The 13288-nt window shown below is 32.0% G+C and overlaps 1 protein-coding gene across 2 annotated transcripts in view; it reads left to right on the top strand.

Annotated features, from left to right (window-relative positions):
* The first annotated feature begins 284 nt into the window (after positions 1-284).
* LOC129918669 (interferon regulatory factor 2-binding protein-like A) overlaps positions 285-13288 on the top strand; it is a 31010-nt gene continuing 18006 nt past the window's right edge. The window contains exon 1 of one of the 2 annotated variants that reach the window (XM_055999297.1): positions 285-1676. In XM_055999297.1, the coding sequence (XP_055855272.1) occupies positions 926-1676 (751 nt within the window). In that variant the 5' untranslated portion in view covers positions 285-925. The remainder of the gene's footprint in view (positions 1677-13288) is intronic. The other variant, XM_055999298.1, reaches the window with a different exon arrangement.

Genomic DNA, 13288 nt, shown 5'->3' with positions numbered 1-13288 from the left:
ACCGCTCCCCACTAACATAATAGTGTAAGCTTGAATTTCTCTTACATCACAAGTAGCTATGCTATACAAATATTTTATATACTACTCTGTGGCAAATGCTACAAACAAATTCCTCTTTCACAGCCGAAACTACCAGACTACTACCACTACACAACTCACCATTACGACACCAGTATATATATATATATATATACTGAGTTTTCATCGCCCATTTTTTTTTTCATTCTTTCAATGTGTGCGAATTGCTTATTGTCTGATTCATGTTTCGGTGACTTCAAGAATGTTATTTGGCCGCAGACAATTTTCTGAGTTCGAAAGGAAGGAGTGTACGTTTTTAGCGCGCTGCACGCCCAGACAGAAATTAAGAGCAAGTATAAAGAAAGAAAACAATTTTTTATTCTCAAAGGAAATCTTAGACCCGAATTTCCAATTGGATATTTAAGATACTAAAATACTTCCTTATATAATTAATTATAACTCGAGATGTAAATTAAAAAAGCTGCGAAACTCGCGCGCGATATCAAAATCAGAATACTTATAAAAGTAAACCAGCTTGAAAAAAGATTCGATTGATAAAACTCATTGTGAGTGTGAATTGAAAATTTGTTGTTGAATTTTCAAGTGCTTGTGCGGAGCCGAGCGAACTGTGGAGTGTAGTGTCAGTGAAAGGCTATTTACGAGACACAACGGGAGTGTGCGTATTTTTCTGTCAATAAAATACTGCTCTATCAAGTGTATAATAATGTAAAGTGAATTTGCAAAATGCAATATAAAAAATAAAAGTGCATTGAATTTATTTATTAGTACCTACACAGCGCAAAAGCCCTTTTCGGAATTTATTTTATTTTTTTTTTGTTGGTAATTTGAACGACTAGCCGTCAAAATAGATCGCGATCACGTCGGAAGTTCCGCCCGGTTTGTCAGGATGTCGCTACAAACTAAACGACAACACTGCTACCTGTGCGACTTGCCGCGTATGCCGTGGGCAATGATTAATGATTTTTCGGAAGCCGTGTGTCGTGGTTGCGTTAATTATGAAGGCGCTGATAGAATCGAGCTTGTATTAGACGCGGCGCGACAAATGAAACGCTTACACCAAGCCGCAAAACGCAGTCATGAAAATGGTGAAGTTGTTCAACAGCAGCAACAACAACACCGAAATAGCAGCGGCGGTGTTGGCAACGTATCCGTTGGCAACGCTGGACCGCAGCAACACCATCACGCATATACAACTCAACGGATTGGCCCTCCACCGCCGCAGCCAACTTTAATGGATTTCCCGGTCAAAATTGAGTCGCATGAAGCAGCAGTTCGTCCTGTAAGAATATCACACATGCCACCACATCACATGACGATGCCAAATCGTGCTGCTGTGGCGGCGGCCGCTGCATCTGGCAACGGTCCCCCAATACCAACTTCTTTGTCTGTGAATCTTAAAAGACCACCGCCAGATGATGACGATGGACATGGGCATAGTGACGCACCTACTGGCATGAAACGTAGTGCTTCGACTGCAGATGATTCGCCGTCGGGTGGACGACCACCGCTTACTAGAGGCGAATCATTGCCTGCAGTTTCATTTGTGCAGGATCGACAACAAGGATTACGCGATAAGCATCAGCCCGTTAGGGCACCGTCCTTTGATTCGACTACTTTTAAGCCAGGCGGTAAGTTTTGTTAGTATTCTTTTATAGTATTTTGGTTTATACTTTTTTTTTGGAAGATTGTAGGTATGTTGTTTTTTTGTTCAATTAATGATTTCAAAATAGGTGTTTTATACCTTTGGTCAAACGTCTAATATTTTTTTTTTAATAGATACCTACCTAGGTATTTTTTTTTGTTTCCAAATTTGTAAATGGTGCTAGAAAATGTATTTTCAAAGTTAAAATACCTAATAAAACGCAATTGTTGAAACACTAGGTAGGTAGGTAGGTATATTACAGTAAAACCCGCTCAAGAGAAACGGCAAAATGTCACAGTTTCTCTTTCACTTAAGCGGTTTTTTTTTTTAAGTTATAGATATAGCATATAGGTATTGTTATGGGGTTTTCGTTTGGTAAATTTCTATTTTGATCCATAAATTGATTTTTTTTGTTACGAAACGAATACGTTTTCAGATTGATTTTTATTTGCTATAGTACTGGTGTGTATTTGTGTCCGTGAACCAGGCAGCTATAGCAGTTGTCAAATATTGATTCGACCGTTGATTTTTTTTGTCCGAAGATGAGCCTGATTACTTCCATTTGAATTAAAAACTATTTAAATACTTTCTCGAAACCGAAACAAATTATTATCAAACCTAAACTTGTAAAACAGATGGATACCAATAATGATGCATAGTGGTGTTAGTAAAAGAGGGGTAAATCTGTCGAAAAATCTAAATCTGTAAAATTGATCTAATATCAAAAAATAAATCAATTTTTTTGGCCAAACGAAGACAAAAATTGTCCAAATCAGTTCTTTGACAAATCTAAATCAAAAAATAAATTGATTTTTGTACCAAAAACGTTCATGTCGTGGATGGAAGCGCGCAGACGTGTGTTCTTTTTCTAACAATAGTTAACTTTTGTCGTTCCTTTATTTCAAAATAGTTACGATTTGGAACTATTTTCCTAAACTCGTTTTGAGGTGTCAAATATGTAGTTACAAATCGTAACTATTTCCAACTCACCTCCATGATATGAGTTGAACACTTATGAGATGTTTGATGTGCCAAAGTGGATGTTTTGTTTACAAAACGAACTCAAAGATTTTTTTCTTTTGAAATAAGCGGAAAAAATTAAAATAAAAAGTGGGTACTTTTTGTAATTTTATGATGCGAGAGAATTTATTTTGATTTAAAAAATACCTTTGATTATTTGTTAAAATTATGCAAATAAAAGTATTCTCAAACCAATTTTTTATGGTTTAACAATATCAAACAATAAATTGTTCCTAAATGATTTGTAAAAAACCCAACAATTTCTAACAATGACATAGGTAGCAACAATATTTTTTGACATAACAACCATAGTTGACTATTGTTCAAAAAAGAACGCAGCTCAGTGTGACTGTGTAACTCCCTTTAAACAAATCTTAGAAAATTGTAAAAATAAGGAATTCCTAATTTTATTAATGTTTTTTTTTTAATTTATTTTGTATTATTAGGTAGTAGGCTATTGATTATGTAGTTTAGAAAGGAACTAAGACGTTCACGGGTTTTTATTGCAGGAATCGTTCAATGGGTTATAAAAGAAGATAAAACCGCGGAGTGCTATTAAATGAGAGGGTGGAAACTGAAGATAGGGGTGCAAAAGCCCCCTTTTTGGTTTTTTCAATATAACTCGTAAACCAAGCAAAAAAAATACTTAAAATTAAAAAAAATTATTAAAAAACAACGGCAACACTTACAGTTTTGATTGATACTTTTTTCAAAAGCTAGAATTATAAACTTAATATTAATTTTAAAATGATGGTATTTTAATCAATTGTTTTTGAAATGCCTGATTTCAAAGTCAAAACTTGTGAAAAAAAAGTTTAAAAAGCACATACGAAATTGTTCGACAAAGTAAACTGCCTTAATTGATTTCTTATCAAATCATGAAAATCATAATGTTCCTATGCCTTCTACTTTTTGAGAAAATTGAAAAATAGACAAAATACTTTCTTTATCGGAATCACTCGCTTATTTCAAAAACAATTGATTAAAATAACTTCATTTTAAAATAATATTAAGTTTATAATTCTAGCTTTTGAAAAAAGTATCAATCAAAACTGTAAGTGTTGCCGTTGTTTTTTAATAATTTTTTTTTATTTTAAGTATTTTTTTTAGAAAATTGCCCCTCCCGCCAAAACGGGGGGACATAGACCCCCCCTCCCATAGTAAACAATGATTGTTTTTAAACCCTCTACAAAATCTCATTATCAGTTCTTGGTGCTTAAGTTATCGTACATTCCCCTCAAATGTTTCTGTTTTACTTGAGTAAAACTAAAAATGCGAAAAAAAGCTAGATTAAAATGGCCATACTTCGGTTAATTTTTAATGAAAAAATTTAGTGAGTACAGCATTTTGAAGGAAATTTAATCTTCTTTTTTTCTTTGGAGCAGCGTTTATGTCTATCTCAACCCAAAAAAAATGTTCAAGTAAAAAAGCAAAAAAACTCAAAAAATCGATTTTTTTTTTAAATTTTTTTATGATTGTTTCGACTATTTTGGTATGGAAATTTTTTTTTCAATTTTTAAAAAAACATTAGTCAAATAGGAAATTTAATTCTCTACAAAAAGTTATATGTGCAATATATCAAAATTTTGCTTGGTTTACGAGGTATATTGAAAAAACCAAAAAGGAGGCTTTTGCACCCCTATCTTCAGTTTCCACCCTATCATTTAATAGCACTCCGCGGTTTTATCTTCTTTTATAACCCATTGAACGATTCCTGCAATAAAAACCCGTGAACGTCTTAGTTCCTTATTATGGATGGTGTGTCGTTGAGCTGTGTTGAGAGTATAAAGTACTTGGGTGTTATTATTGATAAAAAGCTTAATTTCAAGGAACATGCAAGTCATATTTGTTCAAAAATTTCCAAGAAAACATATTTTTTGAGTAGAATACGAAAAAATTTAACATTTGATGCTTCTGTTCTTTTGTATAATACACTGGTTAAACCACACTTCGATTATTGCTCTACTCTTCTGTTCGGTTCGAATGCTGATGTTAAATTAAGACTCCAAAGATTACAAAACAAAGGTATGAGAATAATCTTAAAGATGAATATTTACACTCCTGTTAGTGCTATGCTTGAATGTTTGAAGTGGATGAGTGTTAAACAAAAGCTGACATATGATGCAATGGTTTTTATCTTCAAAATGGAATGCTGCCGGAATATATCTCGGATGGAATCTTAGAAGTAGCGGACGTTCAACCGTACAGTCTACGGAATAGTAAGAACACAAAACTCCATTATGTATGACGGAATTAATTATTTTAACAACCTCCCCACCGTTATAAAGAGTGAAAACAGAACAATCGAACTCAAAAAAAAGCTTATTAATTTCATTAAAAATAATATCACGTGGTAAAAATACAATTTATATGACAATTATATGCAATCGTTTATTTTAAAGTTATATAACTAATAATCTTTGTTTCTTTCATAACTTAATCTAGGGCTAGGGATTTAAATAGAGCCCAATCTTCTGAAGATGGGTACTCTTGGCTTAAGCCAGGATGTTATGCAGAAACTCTATTATTATTATTACCCTGTTTTTTTTCGACATAATCAATAGCCTATAGGTACTTACATTAAATCTAAGAAATTGATTCAAAATCTTGTTTATTTATTCATTTTATTTAATTTTGAAAAAATTGGAGTTACACATTTTGCGAATGAATGTTAATACAACAAAAGTAAGTCAAAGTAGTTTTAAGAACTTAGCAGTAGATAAATTTTCCCAAAGGAACGCAACTATTAGGTACCTAGGAACTTTAAAAAAATTGCTTCAAACGGAGCCGAAATCGCTTCTTTTTAAACTTTTTTTTTATTTTGCGGATTTAAATGGGGATTGGCACAGACATTATTTGAAAGATTTGACAATTCGCAAATGTCCAGCTGAAGACCACCAATTCTTGCGGGAAATACTTCTTCATAAGACCACTGTATAGGTACGGCCAAAAAAATTGACCTTCTGATTACTGTTCACTCAGATTTAAATAGTTTCCTCACGTCTATTGGTTTTGATTAAATTTTATTTATATATATTATCCTTGTATATAGCAAGTGTTTGAAAAAACTTTCAAGTCTACTCATAAATTTCTTAAGAGTTATTTTCTAAAAAGCTAGTTTTTACGCACGTGTAATTTAAAAAGTCTACGATCGCATATGAAAGGTGAAATTATCAAATCCCAAATTTCATTAAAAGTGAGACATTGCTTAGTAACTAACATTTGAATATTTTCAACAAATCGCCTTTTTTGAGAAAATTAACTTAAAAAAAAATGTATTCCAAAAACTCCTCTGGAGAGGTTTATCGGTAAGTTCGTTTAGGCTGTTACTCCGTATACAGACCGACAGACTGACAGACCGACGGATTAGGGAGACCCACTTTTTGCATTCTCTGCATATAATCTGACAAATGCAGACATAGGCAATCTCTCTCGCTTCAAATGGTTTAACGACTAGTGATAGCCACGTTTACCTTACCTTACCTACATAACTACTCTTACACATTCTTAAAATTGATCTCGAATTATTACTTTTGATACATCTAAAATATATATTAGATATAATAAAACGTTACTAAATAAAATCCAACCTTGGGTGTCTGTTTCCATTGTTTCGTTTCGAAAAGTGCGGATTTGGAAGACCATATATGATTTGACACCATTAAATGTGATTTGCCATTGTATATGCACACAATTCACAAATATTGTTCAAGTTATCTACTAATATCAGAATCGAGCCAAAATACCAAGGTGACTATGTCCTATGGCAATAAAAGTTAGATAGCAATTTAAATCATAGACGTGTTGTAGATATTTAGAATTATTTTGTTTAACAAAAAATGGATAATCCTGTATCCTATCTACGTTTTTTCTGTATTTCAAATTTTAAGACAACAATTAGATGCCAATGAACTGGCAGAATATAGAAAAAACAACCATAAAACATCGGTAAATATTAGATAGGCATCCGTTGAACCTCGAAGTCCAGTCAGTAAAAAGTCATCACATAATTTTAAAAAAATGAATGCTGAGAATTACAAAGGAACAAAGGAAGGTATTTTCTTCCAGTAAAAATGAATTTTAGTAAATGGGACATCAATATAAAAAGAGGTTTTAAATAAGATACAAAAAAATTGCTTTACTTTCAGTTCATAATTCTCACGATAACATGGATATTGCTTTCGGTGCTTACTTTCATGTGTTGCCCATAGGTAATTATTACAAAAACAATACAAAAAAATAAAACCACGTAATAAAAAGAAAACAAAATAATGAAATGAATGTTTCATTGAAGAAGGTTTGTTGACCTTTAAGCGATGTACCTATGTATGTTTGAAGAAACCTGCTCTCAACAGTCTTTTTCATCGTTCTTGTCGTCTTTTCAACTTGTTTATGAAAATACTGGAACTTGCAGAATAAAGTATCAGTGTTGCTTAGCGTGTGTGAGTAGATCGGTTAATCAGACGGCGCAAGCATAATCTATGAAAAAAAGGTTTTTCTTTTTTTGTGTGTGTCTATAAAAAGTTTTTTTTTGTGGATCATGGCGTTAAATAACTTTAAATTGAAGAAACAAAAACTCAATATGTTTTCTTCGCATAGCTGCCTTCCTAGGAAAATGAATGCAAAATTGCAAACTTAGTTTAAGGCTCGAATGGGTGAAATGTAGATTTAAATTTAAAATAAATGTAAATTTAAAATAAAACTTAATACTTTTGTACCTATGCGTGATAGAAGATGATCGCCTTGCCGATGCCAAAGTGTATATTGAACTAACAATCTTCTCTTATCTGCTTGTTGATATTGGTGTTCACTAAATGACCATGTGTCCTGGATTTTAATATGTTATCAATTAATAGACTAGATACTAGATATATAAGCACTTGTTGAAGCGAAAAGTTGAAAGCTTTCAATATAAAAGGAATCCGCAATTTAAAGCGGAAATATGTAATTTTTAATTAAGTATTTTTCGGACTTACCTACGTAATTACCTACAACTTTTTATCACATATTATAAGCTAAGCTAACCTATGTAGGTACATATTGTTGAGTTAGATTATAATGGTACCGTAGGTAGTTACTTGACTGAAAAAGAAAGAAAATTTCAAACCTTTTTTTGCAGGAGTTCGCACGATGAACTTTTTTTCTATGTCTTACAGATCAATAAAGAAAGAATCATTGACATTTTTTGTACATTCAAACACCCATACATACCTATGAATTTATATAGCTTTTATTATGAGTCCGACCTCCACGTCTGCATCTCTAGGTATCGAGAAAAAATTAAACGTCACATGCGCAAAATAAAGCGGCTACGTCCTCATGGACGATACAAAAAAAAAAAAACAAAAAAAAAACGACACACTTGCAATATTTTGTTATTATTTTGGTATATCTATACTGCGCTTTCTTTCTCTCGCTTATGTGTTTTATCTACCCATTGAAACTTGGATTTATTTTCAGACAGTGTGTTGCATATTTCCTTCCATGCGTTTCTTGTTCAACGTCCGCAAAAACAGTCGTAAAATGAAAAGAAAGAAGAGAATTATTGAGATGACCATTATATCTACGTTTTCCCAATACGCTCTCACCTCACCCATCGCACCACCACCCACTTCTTTTTCTTATTGAATTCATGTGAAATACGTAGTAGGTACCTGATTGTGTGTGTATACATTTTGTATACCTACAAGGCACAAGGGATATAAAAAAGGTACATACAGTAGCGAGCAAAAAAAATGCAAACAATAAAAACATTTGCATTTTTTTGCTCGTCTAAAATCGCATATTTAGGTAGACTTTTGACCAAATAATTGTATTGGAGTATAATATTCCACAAATTGACTCTGTTTAGTGAAAATAAAACAGTTTTAATATGTCAAATTTGGTAACTTAGTTCTTGTTCAAAAGTCTTTAAACCTTTTTCGTTTGCATTTTTTTTGCTCGCTACTGTACATACCTATACACATAAACACAAGTTTGCGTCGGAAAAAGAAAAAGTGTGCACACTGCAACTTAAAAAAAAGAGATTACAAGATGCACTAGAATGCAATAACGCCGAGAAAAAGAAATCAAAAGATCATCACTCATCAGTATCTTCGTAGCGGAATATAATCATGTACCGTTAACCCTGAAAGAATGACTACATACATAGTCATCAGCCACAAATACATACATACATACTCGATACAATCAGCACAAATAATTGACACTTATTTTGTTTGGGTACCTACCTCATTCTGAAAGAATATTGTTTTTTGGTAGGTAGGTATAATTTTTAATAACAGTTTATCTAGATTGTTGCAATAAATTCTCTCAAAATCTGCATGGATTTACTCAGTCGAAAACTATTTTTTTAAATATATTTCACTACATGTATAATCTAGCTAGGTAGTCACCGTTCGATTATTACAATAATGCATTTTTTTTAATATACCAAAATCTAGAATTAGGAAACAAAAGCGATTTTTGGACGCTTTTAGTTCTGTTTAATGAAATCTAGGACAGAACAGACCAGAGCAGCACAAGTTTGTAAATACTGTCAGAACAAGAAAGAACAGAACTTCGTATTTAACAAGATTGACAGTCGTCTATATCAGTTGCAACATTTTAATTTCAAAAATCATTTCTTTAAATGATTTTTTACTTTTCGCATCATTTCTGTTCTTTTCTATACGGATCAGATTCATTAAACAGGCCTCTTGTTTCAAATGAAAATCGACCTTAATCTCCTTTTTTGCTGTCAATGTTTTATGAATACCTGCAGTAATTTATCAAAGAAAGGTTTTCACTATTTTCAAAAATTCCAGCCGAACATTATTTATTTGACATTAATTTTCCTGTACACACGCCCATCACATCGACAAAATAGAACTGAATCTTTAATTCTATTTCGTTTCGTGTCACCCTGGTGGTGAAATTGCTCGATCGTGCTATTTTTGCCCAAAATGGCTCATAACATTAAGATTTCAATTCTTCAGTCACGATGACGACTGCGATTTATATACAGTTGAAACTCGATTAACCGGGATGGTCGGGACCGAGCTCATTACGGATAATCAAAAATCCCGAATAATAGAACTTTCTTTTCTCAAACAAAAATTAATATATGTCAAAGTTTTTATTTAAAAAATGTAATAAACAGAATAAAAACAAACATAAGGTCCTCGAAAAAAGCAAAAAAAAAAAACAGCACATATAACGTAACTTCCTTTTCCGTGTGCTGAATTAAAGTAAAGGAATTTGTTCGGTTCTGTTTTATGCTACGGATAGTAGAGTTTATTACGGATAACAGAGTTTAAATAACATTGTGTCTATTGTTGAAATATTTTCATCACGGATAATAGAGCGTTCCGGTTAATCGAATCCCGGATAATCGAGTTTCAACGTATTTTTTTTAAATAAAAACGTAACCCAGCTTCATAAATCTTCATGAAACATGATATCTGTTTGTGGCACTGAAAAGACGAAAATGGCCCGATTTTTTTAAGAGAGGCCGGATTTAAAGCAAAATCGGCAATGCTAAACACCACACATCAATAATTATGCCATCTAACTGAATGAATATAATGGTGTAGCTGTAGCCCAAGTTGAAAAAGTTTCAACTTTTACCTCAGCTGCAGCCTACTCGTGAAGCGTTTTCCCTCAATAAATTTTTGACAGCACTACAAGCTACAGCTACATTTGCACCATTGTATTCATCCAGTAAAGACATAAATTTAAATCCGACAGATATTGTCGTTGGCAACCTATATTTTTTATTCATGTTTTCAACCCGTCGAAGATAAAGTTGATTTCTTCTTGTAAACTAAATTTCATTGTAAGCATCAAATAAATCGACTAGTTATTTTTCTTTTTCGGTTCATCCACTTGCGTTGATTTTTAGACTCATTGCAAATAAATTCGTTCTTTTTTTTGTAATGAAAATGTATAAATTATGCTTAATTTTTTGTTATCTTCACTGTCGCAATTTTCTTGAGTCATAAGTAGGTACGCGTACCCGACAGTACATCATATATGTAGATTAGGGTGGTCGTTATTTTCCAAAAATTGGAATTTCTATGCTCCCAAGGGCTTATATGGTTGGAAATAAATTAAAAAAAATATTCCCGAAGTTTCAAGTCTCTAAATTAATTTTAACCCGTGCCGAAAAGCGGTTGAAGTTTCTTATGGGAATAACATGGGGTTTTTGACCTTGTCCCATCAAATTTAAATTCCAGCCAAACTATTCGTTCTAAAAATCTGAAACTTGGCAGACTTATACCTTATAGTTGTAGTGAATTTTTTTTCAGATTTTTAACTATTATAGTTTCGGATATTCAGCTCGGTAAAGAAAACCATTTTTTTCTGACTTTTTTCATTTTTTTTTTCAAAAAAAAAAAAAAAAATAATAATAATAAATTCCTTATTCGTTTATGAGTAATTCCATGTGAAAAGAATATAGGAAAAATACCTATGTATGTCATAAAATCTTGTTGTGTCATTTTGTAACGGTTCCTTAGCTCAAAATATGAACTTCTGTATATAAATAATCCCCCAAAAAAATTAGCAAGTGAGTAGAATGAATTAATTCCCTAAGTCACTCAATTTTTGAGAGTAAAAAAAATATGATCTTTAATTACTTTTTTGCATATTTCTTGCGACTTTATACATAATTGAATTAATGTTTTTTTTTGCATTTGTAGGGTGATATTTAGACCTTTCAAAAACCGTTATTAAAAATGAAATTAGTTCATTGTAAGCTGATCTGTTACAAAAAAGGTGAAAAACACATTTTATTTTTTTTTTCTAAAAAACACATTTTTTTATTTTTTTTTTTTTTTAAGTAAAAAATTATGATCTTTTCAAAAAAAATAGTTTCGTAATTATTTTTTCACTTTTAAGCTGTTTTTTTGCAATTTTTTATTTTGATGATTCAAATAAAACCATAATGAGGTTCGGCACGAGTAAGATAACTTAGGCGACAAGAATTGATAACGGTATTTTGTAGCGGAGTTCAATACAATAATTTTTTACTATGGGAGAGGGGGTCTATCTGCCCTCGTTGAGGCGGGAGGGGCATTTTTCTAAAATATGACGTAAAATACTAAAAAACTTATTAAAAATCAACGGTAACACTTACAGTTATAATTGATATCTTTCTGAAAAGCCGGAATTGTATTATTAATTCATTCTACTCACTTGCTAATTTTTTTGGGGGATTATTTATATACAGAAGTTCATATTTTGAGCTAAGGAACCGTTACAAAATGACACAACAAGATTTTATGACATACATAGGTATTTTTCCTATATTCTTTTCACATGGAATTACTCATAAACGAATAAGGAATTTATTATTATTATTTTTTTTTTTTTTTTTGAAAAAAAAAAATGAAAAAAGTCAGAAAAAAATGGTTTTATTTACCGAGCTGAATATCCGAAACTATAATAGTTAAAAATCTGAAAAAAATTCACATGATTGCTACAACTATAAGGTATAAGTAATTTAAATTTGATGGGACAAGCTCAAAAACCCCATGTTATTCCCATAAGAAACTTCAACCGCTTTTCGGCACGGGTTAAAATTAATTTAGAGACTTGAAACTTCGGGAATATTTTTATTAATTTATTTCCAACCATATAAGCCCTTGGGAGCATAGAAATTCCAATTTTTGGAAAATAACGACCACCCTAATGTAGATTGTAGGTAGGTGCCTTTAACTATTCAAATAAAGTTCTTAGTATGCCAAAAGTTTGTATGTATTCGAATTCTCAGCTGTTTGTGTCGTAATTGGCGACGATAACGACAATAGCGACGACGTCTGGGTGAGTTGTGAAGATTGTTGTTTGTCGTCGACTAATTGAATAGCAGTGCAGAAATAATTTATGGATAGATGGGTGAAATAAGAAAAAGAGTGTATAGTAAGTATCACAACCCACACGTCATCTGCCCTTGAACTTTATAGGTGAAAGTTCTTCACGATTAAATGTATTCTTATTCTTCTCAATTGGTTTCTGAGCATACAAAAACTACCTAAAACCTATTTCAATCATTAATTGAAATTTTGGACTTAAATTTTAGTTTAATGTTCAACTTTTAAAATGTTTGAATTAAGGTAGTTACTTTTTCGTTGATTTTATTTATTGAATTCTAATCTACCCACAGAAAAGTATACCCAAATAAATGTATATGAACTTACTGTCATGCGCATGCACCCTGATTTTAAAACCATTTCCAAATGTAAATACATACCTACCCTGTCGAAGAGTTGCCTCGATAAGTTGGAACTATGAGGCGTAGGCGCCAAAAGATGTGCCTAAAAAAGGCAAAATATCAGTGATAAAAAATATCTTCAGAGGCTACTCATATGCCATGACGCCCAGTAATCAGTGGGTGATACTGGTAACTGGTGTCATGATAACGTAATCAAAACTGTTGTTTGATAGAGATACTAACACACAGGCAAATAAATAAACATGTGCATGCACGTACATAAATATATATTTGAATACATATCTAATCCATGATATAGCAACACCTAGATATGTATATATATATATCTACAAAAAAAAATAGTCTTTATGTGAGTCGTCATGTGAGACTTGGAG

This window comes from Episyrphus balteatus, chromosome 4 (assembly GCF_945859705.1).
Source record: "Episyrphus balteatus chromosome 4, idEpiBalt1.1, whole genome shotgun sequence".
Taxonomy (NCBI): Eukaryota; Metazoa; Arthropoda; class Insecta; order Diptera; family Syrphidae; genus Episyrphus; species Episyrphus balteatus.
Note: the sequence above shows the minus strand (reverse complement) of the source record. Positions and strands in the feature narration are given on the sequence as shown.